Raw genomic sequence first — 25,000 nt, 5'->3', positions numbered from 1 at the left:
CATTCTCCCAGCTCACTAAGCCCTTTTGCCACTTCAGCTTCTGACATCTTGGCCCAGGCTTCCAGACCCTCCAAGTATCCCTATTTTCCAGGGATGTCCCTGATTTAGAGAAGCCACCCCAGTTTCTGATTTGATCCTAGAATGTCTCACTTTCCCTTAAAGGTAAAGGTAAAGGTACCCCAGCCCGTACGGGCCAGTCTTGACAGACTCTGGGGTTGTGCGCCCATCTCACTCAAGAGGCCGGGGGCCAGCGCTGTCCGCAGACACTTCTGGGTCACGTGGCCAGCGTGACGAAGCTGCATCTGGCAAGCCAGCGCAGCACACGGAACGCTGTTTACCTTCCCGACAGTAAGCGGTCCCTATTTATCTACTTGCACCCGGGGGTGCTTTCGAACTGCTAGGTTGGCAGGCGCTGGGACCGAGCAGCGGGAGCGCACCCCGCCGCGGGGATTCGAACCGCTGACCTTTCGATCGGCAAGCCCTAGGCGCTGAGGCTTTTACCCACAGCGCCACCCGCGTCCCCACTTTCCCTTAGGATGTCCCTATTTTCATTGGAGAAATGTTGGAGGGTATGGCAAGATATCCCTGTCTTCATTGGAGAAATGTTGGGGAGTATGGAGTTATCTGACCGCCGAGCCGTCTGAAGGCAACCCTGTATAGGGAAGTTTTATGTTTAATGTTTTATTATGTTTTTATATCTGTTGGAAGCTGCCCAGAGTGACTGGGGCAACCCAGTAAGATGTGAGAGATAAAATTATCATTATGGAATGGGGTGCCCCTATTTTCATCAGAGAAATGATGGAGGGTTAGGCTCCTCTCCATTTTCTGCCTTTGACCTGAGCCTTCTCCCCTTAGTGGTTCCCCAGTTGGTTTGTCCCACCATTCTTCTGCATCGAACCAGTCCGTGGCACCTACCTGGAGATGCTGGGGCCTGAGCCTGGGGCCTTCTGCATGCAAAGCAGGTGTTCTTCCACTGAGCGATGGCACTCTCTGGCAGAAGGCTTCTGTACCGACCTGAGACAACAGCTCCCATTGTGTTCTTCTGTGCCTTTATCAGACATAACTTTGCCCTACCAGCAAGTGCCTCTGTTGCGGTCAGCTTCATCCGTGTGCCTCAGGCTATGTGCCAGGACAGAGAACGTGCTTTGCCTGCTAGGGTCCCGGGTTCGATCCTTGCCATGTCAAGGATCTCAAGTAGCAGGACTTGAGGGGAGGGATTCACCCTCAGAGCACGGAGCACCACTGCTGGTCAGAGGAAACTGTGATAATGTCTCGGTGTCAGTGCTGAAGCAGAAGGTGGGAGTCTAGAGGGATGGGGTGGAATATAACTGTGTCAAAATGAGCGAGCCACGGTCCCTGCTTGCCTATTAATCATGATTAATGTACAGCATTTCTCCAAAGAAAAGTGTTTGGGAATTAGAGCCTTCAGAATGAATTACTCTGTAAGCTTTCTCCCTCTCTCTTCCCCCATCTTTCAGGCGTGATAATAGCACACGGTAACAGCCGCAACATATATCCTCTGCCGCCTCCTCCTTTGCAAATCCTCCCCCTGGTGCGAGGCAGGGGCTGGTCTCCAGACTGACAGGGGGAGGACGGGAGTGAAGCAATAAATCTTCAATTTTGAGGAAGGGAGCTGGCTGGGTGAGCTGGCTCCCGATTTAGCTTGTCTGGTGAAGAGAAAAGGCATAGCCTGTGTGTTTGTGTGTTTCTTCAAACTTTGCCAGGAGAAATCGCGGGTTTATATTCCTGCTTCAAAGCAAAGGCAGATCAGGGAGAAAAGTCCTCCGAGTGCCGAGGGCTTTATTTAAATGGCATGAAAATTTAAACAGGTTAAAATGAAGGGTGTGCAGAAGCATTTTTCAGCCAGGGGCCGCATTCCTTGCTGAGGGCCGCATAGTAGGTCATGAGCTGCTCAGATCCCGGCCAAATTTCAGGGCCAAAATCTGAGACTTGGAGGCAGTTCCTGATGATGTCACAGAGGGGAGGCCCAAATGATGTCATTATTATGATATCATTATGTTTTAATATGTGTAGGAAGCTCCCCAGAGCGGCTGGGGCAACCCAGCCAGATGGGTGGAGTATTATTATTATTATTATTATTATTATTATTATTATTATTATTCACAACACATGAAACATTAGCCACAGCCTCTGAGAGTATGTCATTCAAATGAAAAAGATGACATCTAACAAATGAGCAAATGTGTCACTAGCTGGAAATTAAGGTAGAAACTTTAGCTAAAGGGCGTGTTTCCAGGTCCACCTGAAATGAAGGGATCATCAGTGGTGGACCTATGTTTTGGGAGGTCTGAAGCCTGAACTGTTATGAAGAGCCAGCAATGAGGTCTGTGGGACCACTGTTATCTTCTTCAATGGAGTTGTTTACAACAACCTTTACAACATCTGTGCTGTTGTTGTTTAGTCGTTTAGTCGTGTCCGACTCTTCGTGACCCCATGGACCAGAGCATGCCAGGCACTTCTGTCTTCCACTGCCTCCTGCAGTTTGGTCAAACTCATGCTGGTAGCTTTGATAACCATCTGTCGTCCCCTTCTCCTTCTGCCCTCCATCTTTCCCATCTGTGCTATTGACTCTCAAACTTTGGGATTGTTGAAATACTTACAACAAAATATTAATCAATGTGAGTCATGCAACTCAGATTGTGTCTGCTAGATCCATTTTTAAGAATCGATGTGGGCTAAAGTCGCTTTGGGGGCCCCTCTGGTATTAGGAGCCCTGAAGCTTAAGCTTCATTAGTTTCATAGCAGACCGGCCCCTTGGGATCCTTCCTTCTCATCCGTTTAGGGAGCCTGGGTAGGGAAGGTGCTCTTGCCCACCTGGAGATTCAAGCGCTCTCCGTTGCCAGCTGGGGTGTTGTGTGGCAGACAAACATGCAGACCTCAGGTCAACCTTGAGGGTCTGACAACCAGGCTGGGAAACCTCGGGTTCGGGGGCAGATAGAATCATGGAATCATAAAATTATAGTCTTGGAAGGATCAATTCTGTGTCTAGGGCAGCTGTCTACCAGCTCCCTCCAGTGTGCAGGCTGAGACCTTACCTGCCCTCAAACTGTCTCGCCAGAGTGGTGCATGCCTTGGTTATCTCCTGCTTGGCTACTGCAATGCACTCTATGTGGGGCTACCTTTGAAGGTGACCCGGAAACTGCAACTAATCCAGAATGCGGCAGCTAGACTGGTGACTGGGGGCGGCCACCGAGACCACATAACACCGGTCCTGAAAGACCTGCATTGGCTCCCAGGACACTCCGAGCACAATTCTAAGTGTTGGTCTGAACTTTAAAGACCTAAATGGCCTTGGCCCAGTATACCTGAAGGAACGTCTCCATCCCCATTGTTCAGCCTGGACCCTGAGGTCCAGCTCCGAGAGTCTTCTGGCTGTTTCCTCCCTGTGAGAAGTGAGGCTACAGGGAACCAGGCAGGGCCTTCTTGGTAGTGACACCCATCCTGTGGAACCCCCTCCCATCAGATCTAAAGGAAATAAGCAACTATCTGACTTTTAGAAGGCATCTGAAGGCAGCCCTGTTTAGGGAAGTTTTAAATGTTTGATGTTTTAATATTCTGTTGGGAGCCGCCCGCCCAGAGTGTTTGGGGAGACCCAGCCAAATGGGCAGGGTATAAATAAATTGTTGTTGTTATGTAGTGCAACCAATACGCAGTTGTCCCATACGGGGATCAAACTTGCAGCCTTGGCATTATCAACACCATGCTCTAACCAACTGAGCTATGTGGGCCTCTCTATTTAGCCCTTGGGGCCCTTCCCTAAGCCTCACCTCTCACTGATCCTGCTCCTTGTGTGCTTTCTTATAAGTGTCCTAAGAGGGCCACCTCTTTTTTGATGGAGAGTTGTTGTGCATGGGAGCCTCTTGACGGAATGTAGCCTGCTGGCCAAAGACAAGTTCCCCATCTGCCGCTCTGCCTCCTTTTGCCTCTGGCTGCACCATCCCTGACACGCACACCAGAAAGATTGTCCCATGAGAGGATATGTGCTTTGCAGGAGAAAACATATATATCCCCCAAGCCTGCAGCAGAGGATGGCGGTGGGGAGGGGTGTGTTTTCCCCCATCAAGCAACACAGGTTGAATTAACTGGTGCTTCTCAGGAGCCGCAATAAAGGAGTCTGAGCTGGAAGAGATTCTTAATTAGCTCCCCAATCCTGGATGGGATCAGGGCATATGGCTTTCCCCAGGCTTATATCATGAGCAAGGGAGTGTAATTCCTGCCACCGTTGGAATCGTTCAAGTTCAGGCTGACGGCGCCTGATGTTTAGCTTGTAATAGCGATGCATTATGCATTGCCTTTTTTTAACTGCAGAGTCACAGCCTGAGCCCACGTCCCCCTTTTATGCTGCACAACCTGACTCCAAAATGCAGATTAAAAAGCCGCCCTGCAGCTCGTCACCTTCTGGCGTCCCCTCGGAAGCGAAGGCGAGCCCCTTACCTCTTGATCTCCAGATGCAAATGGCCCGCTGGCAAGGGCCTCTGCCCCAGGATTTCATTAAAAAAAAACCCTACCCTGAATGGTGTCCTTCATTGCTACCCAGTTGTCTCACCTCTGGCAAAGGACCGTATCTTTAACCCTTTTATCTGCTTCCATGTTTGCATGTGCCGATTCAGTATAGAGCTTGTGCACCTCAGTGCCCTTCATGGCGTAAGTATAGCAATGCCACAGTTTATGGAAAGCACAAGAGGGGAGAAGGCTCTTGCACTCGAGTTTCCCACAGGTATCTGGTGGACTCAGTCCAGTATACCTGAAGGAGTGTCTCCATCCCCATCATTCAGCCCGGACACTGAGGTGCAGTGCCGAGGGCCTTCTGGCTGTTACCTCCCTGCGAGAAGTGAGGCTACGGGGAACCAGGCAGAGGGCCTTCTTGGTAGTGACAGCCGCCCTGTAGAATGCCCTCCCGTCCGATGTCAAGGAAATAAACAACTATCTGACTTTTAGAAGACATCTGAAGGCAGCCCTCTTTAGGGAAGCTTTTGATGTTTAACAGACTACTGTATTTTAATACTTTGTTGGAAGCCGCCCAGACTAATAATAATAATAATAATAATAATAATAATAATAATAATAATATTTGTACCCCGCCCATCTGGCTGGGTTTCCCCAGCCGCTCTGGGCGGCTTCCAACAAAGATTAAAAATGTTAAGTTGTGGGTGAACATATCAGACAACACAGCGATTCTTCAAACAGCTCTTGTTTATTCACAGGCCAGGACAGAACTGAACTGAAGGGTTCAGTCAGCTTGCTTATATAGAGCTCCAGTACAATGTAACTGTAACAATTTCTAAAACTATCCAATCACTGAACGTCTCTTTCGATCCCTTATTTGCATAACTATCTACAGTATCCCCCTGCTGGCCCAGGGTGAGAACTTCAGTACATAACAAAAAATACATTAAAATGTCACACATTAAAAACTTCCCTGAACAGGGCTGCCTTCAGATGTCTTCTAAATGTCAGGTAGTTGTTGATCTCTCTGACATCTGATGGGAGGGCGTTCCACAGGGCGGGCGCCACTACCGAGAAGGCCCTCTGCCCTAGATCCTCTTCACATGTACTACTGGCAAGCCAGGTGCCCCAAGACATTTTGGGACCTCAAAAAGGTACCACCCCACCAGAGAAGGAGGGGTGAGTGAAGATGTACATTGGGAACAAGGATGGAGGAGACCAGCAGCCCCTCCGATTCACCAAGACGGGCGATGAGTGGAGTGTGCTGAGGGGGCAACAGATCTAACCTCCAAGGAGTACACTACTGTGGCCATCACTGCTTACTGTGGCAGCTGTAGCAGTAGACAAAGTATTCCTTGTAGGCTGTGTTAAGTTGTGGGTGAACATATCAGACAACACAGCGATTCTTCAAACAGCTCTTGTTTATTCACAGGCCAGAACAGAACTGAACTGAAGGGTTCAGCCAGCCTGCATATATAGAGCTCCAGAACAACGTAACTGTAACAATTTTCTAAAACTATCCAATCACTGAACGTCACTTTCGATCCCTTATTTGCATAACTATCTACAGTATCCCCCTGCTGGCCCAGGGTGAGAACTTCAGTACATAACAGGCTAGATCTGCTGCAGCTATAGATTCTGCCACCTGAGGCAGATGCCTCACCTTGCCTCATGGTGAGGGCTGTGCCTCTCCCTCAGACGTACCTGGAGATGCGGGAGATTGAACCTGAGGCCTTCTGCATTCAAAGCAGATGTTCTTCCACTGAGCTACGGCCCTTGCAGTGCTAGATAGAGTTTGTGGATCTGTCTGTCTGTCTATTTCTCTAGCTCTCTGTCTTGGCAGCTGTGCCCATGTTCCACCAGACAACTCAAAATTTCTGCAGCTTCTCTTCACATTGTTTCAAATGCACTCAGCATCTCAAGCTGCCTCTCTGCATAGAATAATAATTTTAAAGTTGAGCAGGCGCCAGCTCTCTCTCCCTTGCACAGCAGGCCTCTGAAGCGCTCAGCATGACAGTAGCGAGAAGCAAAACTCCTGCAGAAAGGTCGCCTTTAAGGTGACCTGCAAATGTCTTTAAAACTTTTTTTTTAAAGTAGCTGCATGCAGTTTTATCTGCTGAATTGTCTCCAATGACAGGGAGGCAGCTGCAAGTCAGCTTAGCAAGTCTGCAGAGCATGGGTGTGTGTGTGTCTTTGCAAGGGGAGGCCTGTATCTGTGTGCAGAAAAATTTGAGGATTTGGAGGGTGTGAAATTCATTTTCTTTAGGCCGTGGAAGGTGCTTTTTCATTCCTATCTCCTTTTCTTTTGCCCGAGCACGTTGTTATCCTCCCCTTGTAAAGGTAAAGTAAAGGACCCCTGACCGTTAAGTCCAGTCATGACCGACTCTGGGGTTGCGGCGCTCATCTCGCTTTATGGGCCGAGGGTACAGCTTCCGGGTCATGTGGCCAGCATGACTAAGCCACTTCTGGCAAACCAGAGCAGCACATGGAAACGCCGTTTACCTTCCCGCTGGAGCGGTACCTATTTATCTACTTGCACTTTGACATGCTTTCGAACTGCTAGGTTGGCAGGAGCAGGGACTGAGCAACAGGAGCTCACCCCGTAGCAGGGATTCGAACCACCAACCTTCTGATCGGCAAGTCCTAGGCTCTGTGGTTTAACCCACAGCGCCACCCGCGCCCCTTTCATCCCCTTGTAAAGATGGGCTAATCTTTCTATTTCGGTTTCTCTCAAATCCTTGTTTTTCCATTCTTACATTTCATTCCTCATGTTTCCACGCTGCTCCATGCTTTAAACCAGGCATGGTCAAACTTGGCCCTCCAGCTGTTTTGAGACTACAACTCCCATCACCCCTAGCTAACAGGACCAGTGGTCGGGGATGATGGGGATTGTAGTCCCGAAACAGCTGGAGGACCAAGTTTCGCCACTCCTGCTTTAAATCAATCAGCCATCATGAAAATTCATGAGCCTTTCAGTGCAGAATTCTAATAAATTTAAGTCACATTATCCACCCGCTCACTATCTGAAAATTCACTTATCTGCATGTAAAGAATTCTGCCCAAACCTCATTATATGCTCCACAGATTCACTTATCCAAACAGCCAACTTCCTTGTCAGTTTGTGCTCTGCTGGTCAGTGGCGGCCATTTTCAGGCAGATAGGTGGAGGGGGCGATATCTGACAAATCAGGGAGCAGGAGAGATCAGTGTTTCCCCTTATCCTTCTTTTGCTGATTGGTTGCGGCCATTTCAGGAAGAAACCATTGAAAAGGAGGGGGGAAGATTGGACAAATCCCACATTAGAAATATTTCCATAGGGGAAAATGGAAACACTAGACTCATTATGTGAACAAAAGGTTTCCATGGAACACTTTGTGTTTGGTAGGCAGGACCTGCGTACATACACATTTTTGCATGCCGTTCAGCCTGACATCTCTCCCAATATAATTCATTCCTCATGCCTACATTACCTTGGTGTGTGGATTTTTGCATGTGTTATTTGACTTACTCGGCTGGAGAACTGCACTGCAAAATTAGGAGAAATGCGAATTTCGAAGGACGACTCTTAGCGGTTGACGTATTGATTCAGAAAGTGTGGATTCGGTGTATCAACCTTTCAATGCAAACTGAATTTGATTTCTTCCTCCCCCACATTCCATTGTGGCTGTCTAATGTCCTTTGCACACCCAGAGTTCCCTGGGAAAAGGGATTGATTGTTATACCACTCTGGGAATTGTAGCTCTGTGAGGGGAATGGGTGTCTCCTAACAACTCAGAGCACAATCAGCAGACTATAGTTCCCAGGATTCTTGGGGGCGGGGAGCCATGACTGTTTAAAATTGTATAACATCTGCTCTAAATGTATGGCACCTATGTGGCCTAGACCAGTGTTCCCCAACCTTGGGCCTCCAGCTGTTTTTGGACTACAATTCCCATCATCCTTGACCACTGGTCTTGCTAGCGAGGGATGACGGGAGTTGTAGTCCAAAAACAGCTGGAGGCCCAAGGTTGGGGAACGCTGGCCTAGACCACTGGCTTCACTTCCCATCCTTTGAGATGGTCTGACCTAATGCCAGAGCCCCCTCTGCTGTTGACCTGCACTCTGCTGCCTTCTCTTTTATTATTATTATTAAACAAACATCACATACAAAAAAACAAAACAGAAAACAAACTAATCTTACATTGGATATTTCTAGACTTAAGATAGTTATTACAATATACATAATCAAATTGTCAAGAGATCTGGAATAAATGTGTATTATATAAAAGAAATAAAGAGAGAGAGAGAGAAAAGAAGAAAAGAAAAAGGGAAATGCACGACGACAAAACCTGAAAAATTAACGAAACTAAAACAAAAGCAGTATTTAGTTAATTCAAACCGGTACCAGGGTATTCTGCTCACAAAGTCCCTGGTGCTGGATTGAATCCCATTTTTTAATTTGTTGGTTTGTGGCCTTTCCATCTACTCTTCAATTCAGCCATTTCTGTTTTTTGATCTGTACTTAATTATTTGTCTCCATCTTGTGATACCTCTGCCTGCGAAATTAGTCTAAACACAGCCAAGCGTTATTATTGGAACCATAATTATTCAAGTAATTTTTAAAGCATTCCCGTTCTTTCTTAACCTTATCTATCGATTGATTTCTTATTAAGTGCCTTCTCACTGAACCTCCTGCACTCCCATTCTGCTTTCTTCCAGACTCCTTTCCCCCCATTGCCCAGACACCTTCTTGCTCCCCTGCCTGCTATTTCTCTATCTGCTTCCTCCGTGTCAGAATTCAGACTGCTTTGCTATTCAGCGAAAACGCCTTCCTTCTCCCTCTCCGCTAGCATTAAAGGGAGAAGGCTTTTTCGTTTAAATCGAGTTAATGCGCAGATGGTGGCGCTCACCGGCGGGGGGTCTTTTGCCACATCATGGAAATGCCCCAAATAAAATTCAGACCATGCCTGGTGATGTTCTTTAATGTTTATGGGTCACCTTGGGCAGGCTTCAAGTCGGCAACTTTAATAAGAAGAGACTGCAGGGCTGCAGCTGAGGATTTTAGCAAATGCGCCAGGGCAGGAGGTAGAGTTAATAGAAGCATACTGAGAATCTTCTTTGCAGAGGACACTCAACAACTCACTGTGTTTTCCGCAGTCAAATGAAAGGAGTCCATAGCAATAGATTTTTAATGATGGTGATGGGCCCAATTGATTAGGCTCATCTAAGGACTTTTGATCGTCTGGATCAAAGCGGAAGGGTTCAATTTTTGGTATCTCCCTTTCCCCCCGAAATAATTTTTCTTTGATTTTACAAGTGTAAATTTATAAGAATACCAAATATACATCCATATTTAGAGATTTCTCTGAATCTCCAGACTTCCCACCATCTCCTCCATGGGTCCTGTTGTCAACATTTTCAACTGCATATTATTTCATTGTCCATATTTTATATTTCTCCATGTAAATTTTGCCAAATTACAAGAGTTATTGAAATCCTGCTAATGTTTTCATCTGTTTACAGTGGTCTCCTAGATAAATTACAGTTTTTTTGCCATTCTTTGTTGAAGTTTTGGTCTTCTTGGTTCCTGAGCTTTCCAATCAGTTTTGCCATTTTGGCATAGTTCATTTGGCATAGTCCATAGTCCAATAATTTGCCATTCCTCTCTGGTAGGGACTTTGTCTTCTTTCCATCTCTGGGCTAGTAACATCTGCACGGCTATTGTCGCATCGATGGAAAGTCTTTACTGCTCCTTTGAAATGTCGGTACCTAGAATTCCTAATAAAAAAGCTTCTACTGTTTTTGTTCTTTTTACAAAAGTTATTTTAAACATTTTTTTTCCAATTCATTGTATATCATTTCCCTAAGTGAAATCCTGGAGATCTGCTGCCCCTCAGGGTAAATCAGGATGGGGAGCTCCCAGGGAAGGGTTGCAGCCAACTGAAGAAAGCAGCCAGGAACAGAGAGGGTTAACTGCCTGCCCCTTGGAATGCCGGTTGATAAGGGAATGGCTGAGAGCAGGCTTCAAAGCTTGCCAGAAGCACAAACAGGCGGGAAAGAGTTAAGAGACAGCCTCTCAGAGAATGGGGAACAGGCGGGGGCTGACCCACTCAGTCTGAGGTCTTGGCGAATGGGAGGGCTGCAAGATAGGAAGCAAAACAGAAGATGTATGAAGCGAAAGTTTAGTTGCTTCTGGTCATGCCGGAACCAGTCCTCAGAAGGGTCATCTTGATTGATGATGGCGGAAGCTCTGCTAAAGCTGCCCAGAGTTATCTGTTTGTTTTGACAATAAAGCATCCATTTTAATTAACTACGCTCACTGTGTTATCAAGCCGGGGACTTGACTCCTGGCACCTGGTCAGAATCCCTGGTGTGGACAATGCTGAGCTGGATGAATCGGTGTAAGAAAACTTACTAAGTTCCTAGCTTGCTGGAGCAATGGCAGCTGTGATGAAAAGGTGGGTTACTCACTGAGGCAGATGCGGTACTCATAGCATCTTTCCACAAACTCCCTCCAAACCTGGACCAGGTGTGAGTGCTCACTACATCTTGTCCTGCTCTCCTTAATAGTGCCCCAACTCTGTTGCCCCTAGTGGTATGCTCTAGCCCTACCGGGAGATGCTAGGAATTGAACCCAGGACCTTAGATGCTCTACCACTGAAATACGTACGGCCCTTCCATAAGTATTACTTATGGTTGATGGTTGGTCCTGAACGCCTTTCCGGATGCCTTTGCCTCCGTACGTGAAATCAAGAAGAGATTCCTAACATCTCTTCCACCACTCTCCCTCCCCGCAATGCTAACAGAACACATTCCCCGTCGGATGGGTTTCTCCAACGATCGGAATTTACTTTCCTTTTAACATTTACTCATGGCTCCTCCATTTTGTTTTCCTAAGGAAAGCAGAGATTTCAACAGCCAGACAAATCCTCTTTACATCATTTCTGCCTCCAGGTTGGCAAGGTGGTTGAAACTCAAGGGGTGAACAGAGGTCATTCTTTCTCTGTTCCGCAGCGATGGTGGTGCGTTTGCCTTCAAAATGAGTGTGCAATTTTTTTTATACGTGTGTAAGCATACAATAGTGACGCGGGTGGCGCTGTGGGTAAAACCTCAGCGCCTAGGACTTGTCGATCACATGGTCGGCGGTTCAAATCCCCGTGGCGGGGTGCGCTCCCGTTGCTCGGTCCCAGCGCCTGCCAACCTAGCAGTTCAAAAGCACCCCCGGGTGCAAGTAGATAAATAGGGACCGCTTACTAGCGGGAAGGTAAACGGCGTTACCGTGTGCTGCTCTGGTGCCGGTTCGCCGGAGCAGCTTCGTCATGCTGGCCATGTGACCCGGAAGTGTCTGCGGACAGCGCTGGCTCCCGGCCTATAGAGTGAGATGAGCGCACAACCCTAGAGTCTGTCAAGACTGGCCCGTACGGGCAGGGGTACCTTTACCTTTACCTTTACCTTTAAAAATACAATACAGCTGTGCACTCGTACAATTGCTTGTGTGTAGCATTCCGCGAGGATGTACACTGTAGCTGAGCTGTGCAAATCAACAAGTGTACATGCTTTCACACAAACAGGTTTTTTGAGATGCTCTGTTGAGTGTAACATCTGAATAAGCCCATTGTTGTTGTTTAGTTGTTTAGTCGTGTCCAACTCTTCGTGACCCCATGGACCAGAGCACGCCAGGCACTCCTGTCTTCCACTGCCTCCCGCAGTTTGGTCAGACTCATGTTTGTAGCTTCGAGAACACTGTCCAACCATCTCGTCCTTTGTCGTCCCCTTCTTCTTGTGCCCTCAATCTTTCGAATAAGCCCATAGTGTTGGGCTTAGACTTTGGAGCGGTGCATTTGAAAACAGGGACATTCTTCTGTACTGCTACCATACCAAATATCACCTCCTGAGCTTTGGAGCTTTTTCTCGCCACACCACACCACTGTCCTCCGCTTCTGACATCTTGCAAAAGGCTGTTTCCTACATTCTGAGTGACGCATCCATTTACTTTCTGGTAGCATATCCTGCATAGAAATGGCCTCTGAAGCAGCTGTTTTAGTAAACCGATCATAATCCCACTTTGAAAAAATATAACCTCAAAAATCCTTCAGAGAACGTTTAATCTCACAATGGATCTGGTTTTACTTATTCCACAAATAGTTTACGTGAAATCAAATTCATCTAGCACCAGATGCAATTTGGATAAGCAGTTATGGAGTGTGTGTGTAAGAATAGCTAGTTCTTATACAATCTCAACCGACCTTCTTGGGTGTTAAGAGCTGCAGAGGGGCACTGTTGATAGTTCTGCCACCCTCAGAAGTGTGATGAACAGCTGCCCAGGAGAGGACCTTATCTGTGGCAGCTCCTAAACTGAAGAATTCTCTTCTACACCAAGGTGCTGTAGCACAGGGCAGGCCAAATTTTCACACAAAATGGGCCATAAGAATACTTTGACGGAGAACCCACAGGCTGCACACTGCATTGGTGAGCAGACTGGGGATCAAGGCCAAAATGTGATGCCCCCTCCCCCAGCCCTCATGCTGCCTTCCCAAAATCGGGTAAGCGAGACGCTATCAGCAGGTTGTACCATGTTTTGAGTCTAGGGATGGTCAGGTCTCTCAGTTGCACTTTCTAATTTTTCCCATCTTAGGTTCTGCTCTCTACATTTCCACATCAGCTTGCAATTATTTATTTATTGAAAACATGCTCTCGAAAATTCGCTGGTCCTTTAGTGCAATTTTCTCCTGACGTACGTAGTTTTGAAAACCATGCTTTCTAGTACGGTGATTTCTTGCATGTTATGTTTCACATGCATGCAAGTGTTACTCTGGTTATACTCACTTTTGTCCACGTGACGTGGCTGGAGAACTCCCCTGCGAAATTCTTAGAAGTGTGAATTTCGAAACGACGGCTGTCTTTTGGTTCACGTATCATTTCAGAAAGGGCAAATGAGGTGGATTAGACTTAAAATGCAAACTGGATCTAATATCTCCCCCAATAAGAACACAATAAAGGCCTTTGGGAATTGGAGCAATGGCAAACCAGAAGGAAACTTGGAAGCAGGACATGAATTTGCCCAATCCTATTTTAAAGCCACCCTAGTAAGTGGCCATCACTGCCTCTTGTGACAGAGAGTTCCATAGTTTATGTGCTGCATGAGCAAGTGCTTTCTTTTATTGGTCCTGAATCTCCCAATATTCATATTCATTGGATGTCCAGGGGTTCTAATGTTATGAGGGAGAGAAGCTTTTATCTACCCACTCTCACTATGTCATGCAGAATTTTATACAGTTCTATCACAATTGCACTCATTTCACACGCTAGCAAAGTTATGCTTAAAATTCTACAAAGCAGGCTTAAGCAGTATGTGGACCGAGAACTCCCAGATGTGCAAGCTGGATTTCGAAGGGGCAGAGGAACCAGATACCAAATTGCAAACATGCGCTGGATTATGGAGAAAGCTAGAGAGTTCCAGAAAGACATCTACTTCTGCTTCATTGACTATGCAAAAGCCTTTGACTGTGTCGACCACAGCAAACTATGGCAAGTTCTTAAAGAAATGGGAGTGCCTGATCACCTCATCTGTCTCCTGAGAAATCTCTATGTGGGACAAGAAGCTACAGTTAGAACTGGATATGGAACAACTGATTGGTTCAAAATTAGGAAAGGAGTATGACAAGGCTGTATATTGTCTCCCTGCTTATTTCACTTATATGAAGAATTCATCATGCGAAAGGCTGGACTGGATTGAATCCCAAAGTGGAATTAAGATTGCTGGAAGAAATATCAACAACCTCAGATATGCAGATGATGCAACTTTGATGACAGAAAGTGAGGAGGAATTAAAGAACCTCTTAATGAGGGTGAAAGAGGAGGGTGCAAAATACGGTCTGAACCTCAACATTAAAAAAAAAAGAAAAAGATCATGGCTACTGGTCCCATCACCTCCTGGCAAATAGAAGGGGAAGAAATGGAGGCAGTGAGAGATTTTACTTTCTTGGGCTCCATGATCACTGCAGATGGTGACAGCAGCCACGAAATTAAAAGACACCTGCTTGGGAGAAAAACGATGACAAACCTAGACAGCATCTTAAAAAGTAGAGATCACTTTGCTGACAAAGGTCCGTATAGTAAAAGCTCTGGTTTTCCCACTAGTGATGTATGGAAGTGAGAGCTGGACCATAAAGAAGGCTGATCGCTGAAGAATTGATGCTTTTGAATTATGGTACTGGAGGAGACTCTTGAGAGTCCCATGGACTGCAAGAAGATCAAACCTCTCCATTCTGAAGGAAATCAGCCCTGGGTGCTCCCTGGAAGGACAGATCCTGAAGCTGAGGCTCCAATACTTTGGCCACCTCATGAGAAGAGAAGACTCCCTGGAAAAGACCCTGATGTTGGGAAAGATGGAGGGCACAAGGAGAAGGGGACGACAGAGGACAAGATGGTTGGACAGTGTTCTCGAAGCTACTAACATGAGTTTGACCAAACTGCGGGAGGCAGTGGAAGACAGGCGTGCCTGGCGTGCTCTGGTCCATGGGGTCACGAAGAGTTGGACACGACTAAATGACTAAACAACAACAAATCATGTTGTCTCGTGCTCACCTATTCTCTAAACTGAAAAGTCCCATGCCCTACAACCTTTCTTCATCCCAGAACAAAATAAATCAACTTAGATTACCGCTTGCACCATCCACTCCAACTCTGGACAAAGTCCGTTTGTGTCCGGCATAAAATGTGAGCGGTGCATCATTGCCATATTTTGCTAGTCTGATCTCTGTGTTCTTCCTTGTCATCCAATCAGAAAGTACATTAATGCTAATGCTTACTAATGTAAGAAAATAAAAAGAACAGCGTCATCTTTGCCTTCTCGGAGCATTAATATACCTGCAAAATGGACACTGTTAGAAGTGTAGTTGCCCTAAATGAGCCACTTAAAATTCTGTTCGGAATAGGTGGCAGGAAATTGGCGAGGCGGGAATTGTCTTTGGGAAATAATCTGATCATTTCTTCATTAAAATTCTGCCCAGTTTCCCTTAAATGAAGGGCGCTTCAGAATGAAAGAGAATTAAAATGTATAATAAAAGGGGTTTATTTTTTTAATAAAAAAAAATTACATGTTGCTCCAGGTGGTTCATTTTCATTGCAGTGGTGTCGCCCTGTGAGCTTTAACTAAAAAAGAAACAAAAAACCCTCCTGTTTTTACTTAAAGGTACTTGAAGGTGGATCTCCAACTGTTATTACTGCAATAGCTTCAAGGTGTCATCAGGGTATTCGGGTCCCTAATTTCCATTTCATAAAGGGCTCAACTTTTTTTTAAATTGATTGCTTGGCCTGGTTCCCTATTTTAGTGTAGCTCTCTGGTAGCCAGCACAGCTTCCTTCAAAAGTTGTTGGACTACACCTCCCATCATCCTTGACCATTGGCCATGCTGGCTGGGACTGATGGGAGTTGGAGTCTGGCAACATCTGGAGAGTGCCATGTTGGATAGTACATAGTTGTTTTTAAACGCACTCCACTCGATTAGCTAATGAAGGCTGCCTTGATCGACTCCGTCTGGTTCACAGCATCCTCTTGGTCTCCTCCACAAGGCAAGGTCAGCAGCAGGCAATAGTCGCTCCCCACCACCATCCTGCGCGCCACGCCCTCCAACTGCGACGCTTCCAGCCTCATGCACTGAACAATCCTCAGGGGAGGTCCCCCTTCTGGGGCTGGCAGGGAGCGGTGTGTCAGGACGTTATTGCCGGAGACGAAGTGCGGCTGGACGGCCGCCGTGTCATTCTTCAAGGCCAGGAGCCCCTGCCAGACAATGGGGTATTTGGTCAGCAGCTGGACCATGTCCATTGGTCTCTGGGAAACAGGATGAGGTGCAAGGTCTTGCTTGAGCACCGACTCAATTAGAAATGGCTAGCTGAGACTGTATTGGAGAGATGAATTAACCACTGTGCCCCAACACCCTTTATTTGCCAGGAATCTGTGCACTGTTAACGTTGTTGTAAGTTGAACTGGCTTGGTTGGTGTGAAGGATTTGGACCAAAGACTGCCCATGTGTTCCCCCTGCAAAGAGAGTGTCGGTTGCTGGAAGACTGTGTTTCTAGTTTCGAAATGGGCGAGGTGTGTGTACAGTCATACCTCGGGTTAAATGTGCTTCAGGTTGAGCGTTTTCGAGTTACGCTCCGCAGCGACCCGGAAGTCACGTCCTCCATTACTTCTGGGTTTTGCCGCTTGCGCATGCCCAGACACTCAAAATGATGTCATGCGCGGAAGCGGCAAAACGCGGCACACACAGACACGCAGTTGCATCTTACGTTCTACTCAGGATGCGAATGGGGCTTCGGAACGGATCCCATTCGCATCCAGAGGTACCACTGTACAGTGAATGGATGTGTGGATAGGAAAGGTTTTTGCTCCCTCTCGCATAACATTTAGATCAGGCATAGGCAAACTCTGGCCCTCCAGATGTTTGGGACTACAATTCCCATCATCTCTAGCTAACAGGCCCAGTGGTCAGGGGTGATGGGAATTGTAGTCCCAAACATCTGGAGGGCCAGAGTTTGCCTATGCCTGGTTTAGAGCCCAGGATCGTCCACTGAAATTGAGCGTTGAAGCAAGTACGTCTTTATGCAGTGCGTTTTTCAACTGTGGCATTCGCTCCCGGAAAATGTGGGAATAAGCTAGAGCAGGGCTAGCCAGCCCCAGTCTGCATGGCTATTTCATGATCAGGGATGATGGGATTTGTAGTCCCCCGACACTGAGTGGGGCTGGATCAGTTGTGTGGAGTTTGCTCCAAACAAACTTTGGATTTCACTTGTCGGAAGTAAGGAGGAGGATGGCCCTGGGATATGGCCACTCTACGGCTGATATCTCCATCTTGTGGTTCTGTTTTTGAGGATTGGCACTCCAAAAGTGAGCTTGCAAGCACATACCCCTGCCCTAGATGTAACAGCATGTCCCTCCTGATCTTTTCAGGAATCTTCCAGCACTTGCTAAGGCCCTTGTGCGGCACAGTGTGACTTTCTACATGCCGTGCCGGAAGATTAAAGAGAAATATAAAGCAGCGCTGCGGTTTATTTCCTTTGATCTACATATCTAGAAGACATTTCCATATCAGTCTCTGTGTTGTTTGGCACAGGAACTAGGGAGCTCCCTGAAGATGTGTTAAAAATAAATGGAAACAAGGCTCTTCACACACACACACACACACACACACACACACACACACACACCACGCTGCCCCAGCTTTCTCAAACAAGTCGGCAGAACCTCAAAGTTGCACAGGTGCTGCTGTTCAGTTGTGCAGCTGGCTTCTGAGAGGGCCTCTCCCCTTCCCAGGGGGAGGGGTGTCGCAGGCAGGACAGGTGCTCTCCCCATGCTCAGCAGGGGGCGTGGCAATGCCGCCCGCATCACAGGGAGTCTCAGCCATGTCACGCCCCTGGCCGACCAATCCGGTCGACCGGGGGACATGGCTTGCAGTATTTAAAGAGCTGTGCGGCCGGGGCTGTGTGGTCCTGTTAGCTAGGGATTATGGGAATTGTAGTCCCAAAACATCTGGAGGGCCGGAGTTTGCCTATGCCTGCTTAGACTCAATGGTACATAAGTGTGCTTAACTATGTGGTGGATTTCTGTTGATTATTGATGATGGATTTCCACCATCTATTTCAGGCTATGGTTTATAATCCAAACTATAGATTCCTTTTCGAAACGAGTGAAACAAGATGGCTATTTCTTTTGAAAAAAGGTTATCTGCTAATGTATTTGTTCCCAAGCTGGTGCCATCCAGACAGTTTGGACTACAACTTCCATCTAGCACAGCTAGCAAAGCATTGGTGCTTCAGGACGATAGCCATTGTATTCCAACCCACCTGAAGGTCACCTGCTAGGGAAGGCTGTGCCAATATATAGAGGGTCTTTTGCCTTTAACATTGCGACAACCACCTGTTAAATACTTTTGCTATTATACTTATTTTGACAGGTAGGGAACTCTGGAATTTTACAGGGAGAGAACATAGGAAGCTGCGTCTTATCCAATAAATATTCATGGCTTTCAGCCACAGGCCATTGCAAATACAAGAAAACGCTTGTTGGCAGAGACATAAAACATGGATTAAAAATATACTCCCATTTAAAATGCAGCCGAAAAGAAAACAAATCCGAAAGCTTCCTGGGGTTACTCTTAGATTTAGCTTGCTCAAGTCAGTGAGTCACTTTTACCGAACCACCACTGACATTCAGTTCAAGATTCTCTCTTGGGTTTTCTTTGAGAAGGGGAGTAATAAAGATACACGTCAGGGAAAAGGAGGGAGTGAAGATCTACACCAGGAGGCCGGATCTGTTACCCCTGCAGTTTCTGTGGTGCAGTGGTTAAGAGCGGTAGTCTCGTAATCTGGTGAACTGGGTTCGCTTCCCTGCTCCTCCACATGCAGCTGCTGGGTGAGCTTGGGCCAGTCACACTTCTCTGAAGTCTCTCAGCCCCACTCACCTCACAGAGTGTTTGTTGTGGGGGAGAAAGGGAAAGGAGAATGTTAGCCGCTTTGAGACTCCTTCGGGTAGTGATAAAGCGGGATATCAAATCCAAACTCTTCTTCTTCTTCTTCTTCTGCCCAAGGCAGTTTCCTCACCTTGTCTCACGGGTGGGCCAGCCCTGCCAAGAACTCCTGGGTGTGGTGCAGAGCTGCAAGCTGAAGCTCTGCTTATCATGCAATACAGAAGCTGGTGGTTCCCTGTTGGTTCGCAAGATGATCTTTTGTGTGCGTCTTGGTTAATTCAAGATCATTAGGTTCTTAATGTCTGTAATTGACGCAGGAGGGTGCGGGGGGGCTCGGCTTAATTTTGCTATGTGGAGATTATGGCTTGTAACGTGTGCCTACCTCTCGTTTGCAGGAATGTCAGTTCGGATGGAGCGGAAGCGCGCAGGAGGCTCCGGGAATGCGACGGCTTGGTAGACGCCCTCCTTCATGCCCTGCAGTCTGCGGTGGGCAAGAAAGACACGGATAACAAGGTGATTCTGCTCTCTGGTGCTGGTGTGAATAGACACTCACTGTGGCTTAAGCAAATGTGGGTTTCTTGATGTGGGGGAAGTACAGGATGCATTGAAGGTGAGGGGGCGAGGTCTAGCTAGGAACATCTGCTGGCTTGAAAGATGCTTGTGTTCACAGATGCTTAAAAGGCAGCCAGGCCTACTAGAGGAAAGCTTTTATCTCAGTGCAAGCTGGTCCATTAGGAGGAATCGGGGCCACTGACCCACCTAGCTTGGTCTGCCTGCATCCAGCCCCCACATACTGGCTTCCTCCATACTGAAGGAGTGTCTCCACCCGCATCGTTCAGCCCTGACACTGAGGTCCAGCTCTGAGGGCCTTCTGGAGGTTCCCTCACTGCGAGAAGTGAGGTAACAGGAAACCAGGCAAGAGGGCCTTCTCGGTGGTGGCGCCCGCCCTGTGGAATGCCCTCCCATCAGATGTCAAAGAGAACAACAACTATCTGACTTTTAGAAGACATCTGAAAGCAGCCCTGTTTAGGGAAGTTTTTCATAGAATCATAGAGTTGGAAGAGACCACAAGGGCCATCGAGTCCAACCCCCTGCCAAGCAGGAAACACCATCAGAGCACTCCTGACATATGGTTGTCAAGCCTCTGCTTAAAGACCTCCAAAGAAGGAGACTCCACCACACTCCTTGGCAGCAAATCCCACTGTCGAACAGCTCTTACTGTCAGGAAGTTCTTCCTAATGTTTAGGTGGAATCTTCTTTCTTGTAGTTTGGATCCATTGCTCCGTGTCCGCTTCTCTGGAGCAGCAGAAAACAACCTTTCTCCCTCCTCTATGTGACATCCCTTTATATATTTGAACATGGCTATCATATCACCCCTTAACCTCCTCTTCTCCAGGCTAAACATGCCCAGCTCCCTTAGCCGTTCCTCATAAGGCATCGTTTCCAGGCCTTTGACCATTTTGGTTGCCCTCCTCTGGACCCGTTCCAGTTTGTCAGTGTCCTTCTTGAACTGTGGTGCCCAGAACTGGACACAGTACTCCAGGTGAGGTCTGACCAGAGCAGAATACAGTGGCACTATTACTTCCCTTGATCTAGATGCTATACTCCTATTGATGCAGCCCAGAATTGCATTGGCTTTTTTAGCTGCTGCGTCACACTGTTGGCTCATGGTCACACTGTTTTTAATGTGTGATGTTTTATTGTGTTTTTAATATTCTGGTGGGAGCCACCCAGAGTGGCTGGGGTATAAATATTACTACTACTACTACAACCAGTCCAGGGTGTGTGCTGGCGATCAGCTTCCCCTCTCCTACTCCATAGGGTAGGACCCGATCCAGTAGATTCAAATCACAAGAAAGGAGATTCTGAGTAAGCATTAGGAAGAGATTTCTGACGTCAAGAGCCTGTTTGACGGCGAAACAGGCTATTTTGGAAGGTGGTAGGTTCTCTAAGCAGAGAATTCTCTGTCATGGATTCTTGAGCTGGGATTCCTGCATTGCAGAGAGATAGACTAAACAGCCCTTGGGGTCCCTTCCAGCACTACAATTCTGTGATTCTATGATGATTCCTCCTCCTTAGTCTCCATGTTGCCCTTGTAGAGGAACAGGGAGACATTACAGATGCTTCAATTGAGATTCCTCCATTGCAAGACTAGATGACTCTCAGCTCTACAGTTCTATGAAAACTAGAAAGAGTTGGCTCTGCCTGTCATGGGTTCTGACTCAATCTACTGTAGGGCTCCCTGCTTTCCACCCCACCCATCCCAATGGACACCAGCCACCACCGATTAATACTGGACTGCTGTTATCGACAGGCATAAATGTATTTTCTTCCCAAACAGTGGAGTTTGGGAGGTGCTTCCACCCAGGGCCAGATTTAGGTTTGGTGAGGCCCTAAGCTACTGAAGGTAATGGGGCCCTTTATACAGTGGTACCTCGGGTTACAGATGCTTCAGGTTACAGACGCTTCAGGTTACAGACTCCGCTAACCCAGAAGTAGTACCTCGGGTTAAGAACTTTGCTTCAGGATGAGAACAGAAATTGTGCTCCGGTGGCACACCAGCAGTGGGAGGCCCCATTAGCTAAAGTGGTACCTCAGGTTAAGAATAGTTTCAGGATAAGAACGGACCTCCAGAACAAATTAAGTTCTTAACCTGAGGTACCACTGTATTGTCCAGCTGTCCTTTGTCAACAGCAACTTGTCACTGTTTTTTGTGTTGAATATATGCGATATGGTCATTTATGGACCTAATAGGTATCTAAAGCAATTTGCGCATGTTGCCGTGCAACCAATCCATGCAGAATGTAAGGCACCCTATATATATAAATGAGCAAACCAGTGATATTTTAGGGAGCAGGCTAGAAGGCGGGGCCCATTACTTACATCATAGGAGCCTACACAACAGAAAACACTGTTGCTATATGTAGGTTTTAATTTATTTGTTTTTTATATATTGGAAATATACATCCAGTTTTTTCCCTTTAGACCTTTTTTTGGGGGCCCCAAGAGAGTGGGGCCCTAAGCTATAGCTTGTTTAACTTACACGTAAATCCGGCACTGCTTCTACCTACCCCACCCCTCCACCCTGGTAACAGCTTTCCGCAGTATCATACAGAGGTCTTTCCCAGCCCTGCTTAGCAATGCTGGGGGATTAGAATCACAGAACCACAGAAATGTACGAGACCCTGGCCCAACCCCACCCCTGCAATGCAGAAATATGCAGCTGCCCCACGCGGGGATTGAACTTACAACCTCTGCATCATATGCACCATGCTCTAACCAACGGAGCTATGCAGGCTGAAGCTGGGACCATCTGCATGCATAGCAGATGTTGTGCCACAGTCCCAACCCCGGCTGTTGTTGGTCATTGGCCTCTATGCTGAAGGAACAAGACTCATAACATGCTGAGTCTCTCTTTTTCCCAGCTAGGGCATTCAGCGGAGATTTGCTTGCATGGGGCGGGTGGGTGGAGGGGCCCGTTTCCGGGTGTGGGGGGGTACCCTATGGGATTTTGATGCTCTTTTTGTTCTTCCTTGACTCCTGCCAAGCCCCTGATGAATGACCCCGCTCTGGAGGCTGAGGCAGTGGCCTTTTTGCCCCCCGAGAGACTCATTAGCTGCAGACTGAACCTAGGGGGCCTCTTGCATAAAATGTGTGTTTTCCATCACTGAGCTGCAGCAAAAAAAAAAAAAAAAAGGGTGCTTAAAAATTTGCAAGTGACTTCCCTTGATGAGGTTTTGTTCATTAGGGGAAGGAACAGAACTCGGTTGTAGTCAAGCTGCTTTTCACGCAGAAGGTCCCGGGTTCATTTTACGGCACCCCTGCAAAAAAGAAAAAGGAAAAAAGATTTAATAATAATAATAATAATAATAATAATAATAATAATAATAATAATTTATTATTTGTACCCCGCCCATCTGGCTGGGTTTCCCCAGCCACTCTGGGCGGCTTCCACAGAGACCAGAAATACACTAAAATATCACACATTAAAAACTTCCCTGAACAGGGCTGCCTTAAGATGTCTTCTGAATGCCAGGTAGTTGTTTATCGCTTTGACATCTGATGGGAGGGCGTTCCAGAGGGCGGGCGCCACTACCGAGAAGGCCCTCTGCCTGGTTCCCTGTAGCTTTGCTTCTCGCAATGAGGGAACCACCAGAAGGCCCTCGGCGCTGGACCTCAGCATCCGGGCAGAACGATGGGGGTGGAGACGCTCCTTCAGGTATACTGGACCGAGGCCGTTTAGGGCTTGAAAGGATGGGAATGACTCCATTTCTCCCTGAGAGCCACTGACTGTGTCATGCTGGCACAGCCCCCTCCAACCTGGTGCCCTATCGATGTTTTGGACTACAACTCCCATCAGCCCCTTCCTCATTTGCTGTGGTTGATGGGAATTGCAGTCCAAAAACCGCTGGATGGTACCAGGTTGGAAGATGGCTGGTGTACGCCATACTGAGCAAATAGTCTCACCTGGTTTAAGCAATTTCCTGTGTCTGCTTGTTTTTGGCATCTTCAGTGGTGTAAAATAATTGCTTACCAGTGATGGTTTTTCCTTCCTCCTCCCTTTTTGGGCAACCGCCTTGACGCAGTCTGTGGAGAACTGTGTGTGCATCATGAGGAACCTCTCTTACCACGTCCACAAAGAAGTCCCAGGAGCGGACAAATTCCAGGAGCTAGAAGCAAATCAACTTGGAGGCCTGGGAGGAACTCAGAAGAAGAAGAAGGATGACGCGGGCTGCTTTGGAGGAAAGAAGGCCAAAGGTTTGTGTTGCCACAACCCTAAAGCAATGGAGTCTGCTCCATTGGGGCAAACAGGGCACATCCCCACCAATTGATTTCTCCAATCCCACCTGCCTTCTTGTTTATGAGTCAAGGAGGGGCACTTACTTGCCATCTTCTTCCTCCTCCTTCCTTCTCAATGTTGCCCTTTCAGAACTCAGCAGGAAGGAGACCGTGTGCAAAACGAGAATTGGTTGGCTCAGCCTCTCAATGGCTCTGGCGCCACCTGCTGTTCGCCTCCTTGCCTCCTGCCCTACCAGTGCCCTACCAGCCATAACTGAAAGCCAGAAGCAAAATGCTTGTGTTCACATCATACAACCCAGCTTGTCCAAGGGCCAGCCTTTTGCACTTGGATCCTGGTGTGTGTGTGTGTGTGTGTGTGTGTGTGTGTGTGTGTGTGTGTAGCTGCCCCTTGCCCTGCCCTCTTTGAAGAGACACTTCTGTCTCTTTCTTCTGAACCTTCCAACAGTAGGCTTCATGGGACAACCCGTGAATCTTATTCACCTCTATCATGCCCCCGCTTACTTGCCTTTTTTCTAAACTAAAAAGTCCCAGGTATCATAACCTTTCCTCCTAAGGGAGTCGCCCCAATCCCTTGATCATCTTGGTTTTCCTTTTCTGAACCTTTCCTTCAGTAACTGTTTGGAAGCAAGGTGACCAGACGTGTATCCTGTATTCCGAGTGCGTTTGGCCATAGATTAGTGTAACAGCATTATGATATGGGCGGTTTAATGAATAATGGCATAGAAGATGATGAACTAGAGGCTGGGGAGTGAGGCTCATGCAAGCCCCAGTAACCCAACACTCAGGAATCTCTGCGCACCTGTTGGACCAGGTTGGCCCAGCATATTAAATGAAAGAGAAAAGGCACAATGGGAGGTGTGGCTTGCATTACACATCTAAATCAGGGTCAGTCTCTGGTACGTCACAAGCTTTTAACCTAATCTGTGCTGAACAGGCCTGGTGGCTACCGAATGTTAAGAATGTTATACAATAAAGATCCATTGGTATGTAACACCCAGGCATTTCCATCCCTCCGTCACCCTGACCTTTGTAAACAGCTGTTTCGTATCTCTGATCCATGGGCCTTTTAACCCACTGATTCTGTTTCTGTTGTGTGAGAGTATATTGGCCCTGAGTGTGTCTGTACGTTTGAGCACAGTTGTGTTAAAGGGTGAGAGGGAAGCTGCTGGAGAAGATTTGAAGGCAGGAATACAGGATCAGAAGCAGCAGATTGCACTTGGGAGCTCACACAGAGCCTAGAGTTGTATCCAATATAGCACTAGGTTTATGATTTGATTTCTTTATTTAA

The 25,000-nt window shown here is 47.3% G+C and overlaps 1 protein-coding gene across 13 annotated transcripts in view; it reads left to right on the top strand.

Moving 5' to 3' along the window:
• ARVCF (ARVCF delta catenin family member) overlaps positions 1 to 25,000 on the top strand; it is a 604,272-nt gene that overhangs the window by 489,343 nt on the left and 89,929 nt on the right. For all 13 annotated transcript variants that reach the window (XM_077920631.1, XM_077920630.1, XM_077920635.1 and 10 more), the window contains 2 exons: positions 19,308 to 19,425; positions 23,499 to 23,670. In XM_077920631.1, coding sequence (XP_077776757.1) covers positions 19,308 to 19,425; positions 23,499 to 23,670 — 290 coding nt within the window. The remainder of the gene's footprint in view (positions 1 to 19,307; positions 19,426 to 23,498; positions 23,671 to 25,000) is intronic.

This window comes from Podarcis muralis, chromosome 16 (genome assembly GCF_964188315.1).
Source record: "Podarcis muralis chromosome 16, rPodMur119.hap1.1, whole genome shotgun sequence".
In the NCBI taxonomy this organism is placed as follows: Eukaryota; Metazoa; Chordata; class Lepidosauria; order Squamata; family Lacertidae; genus Podarcis; species Podarcis muralis.
Note: the sequence above shows the minus strand (reverse complement) of the source record. Positions and strands in the feature narration are given on the sequence as shown.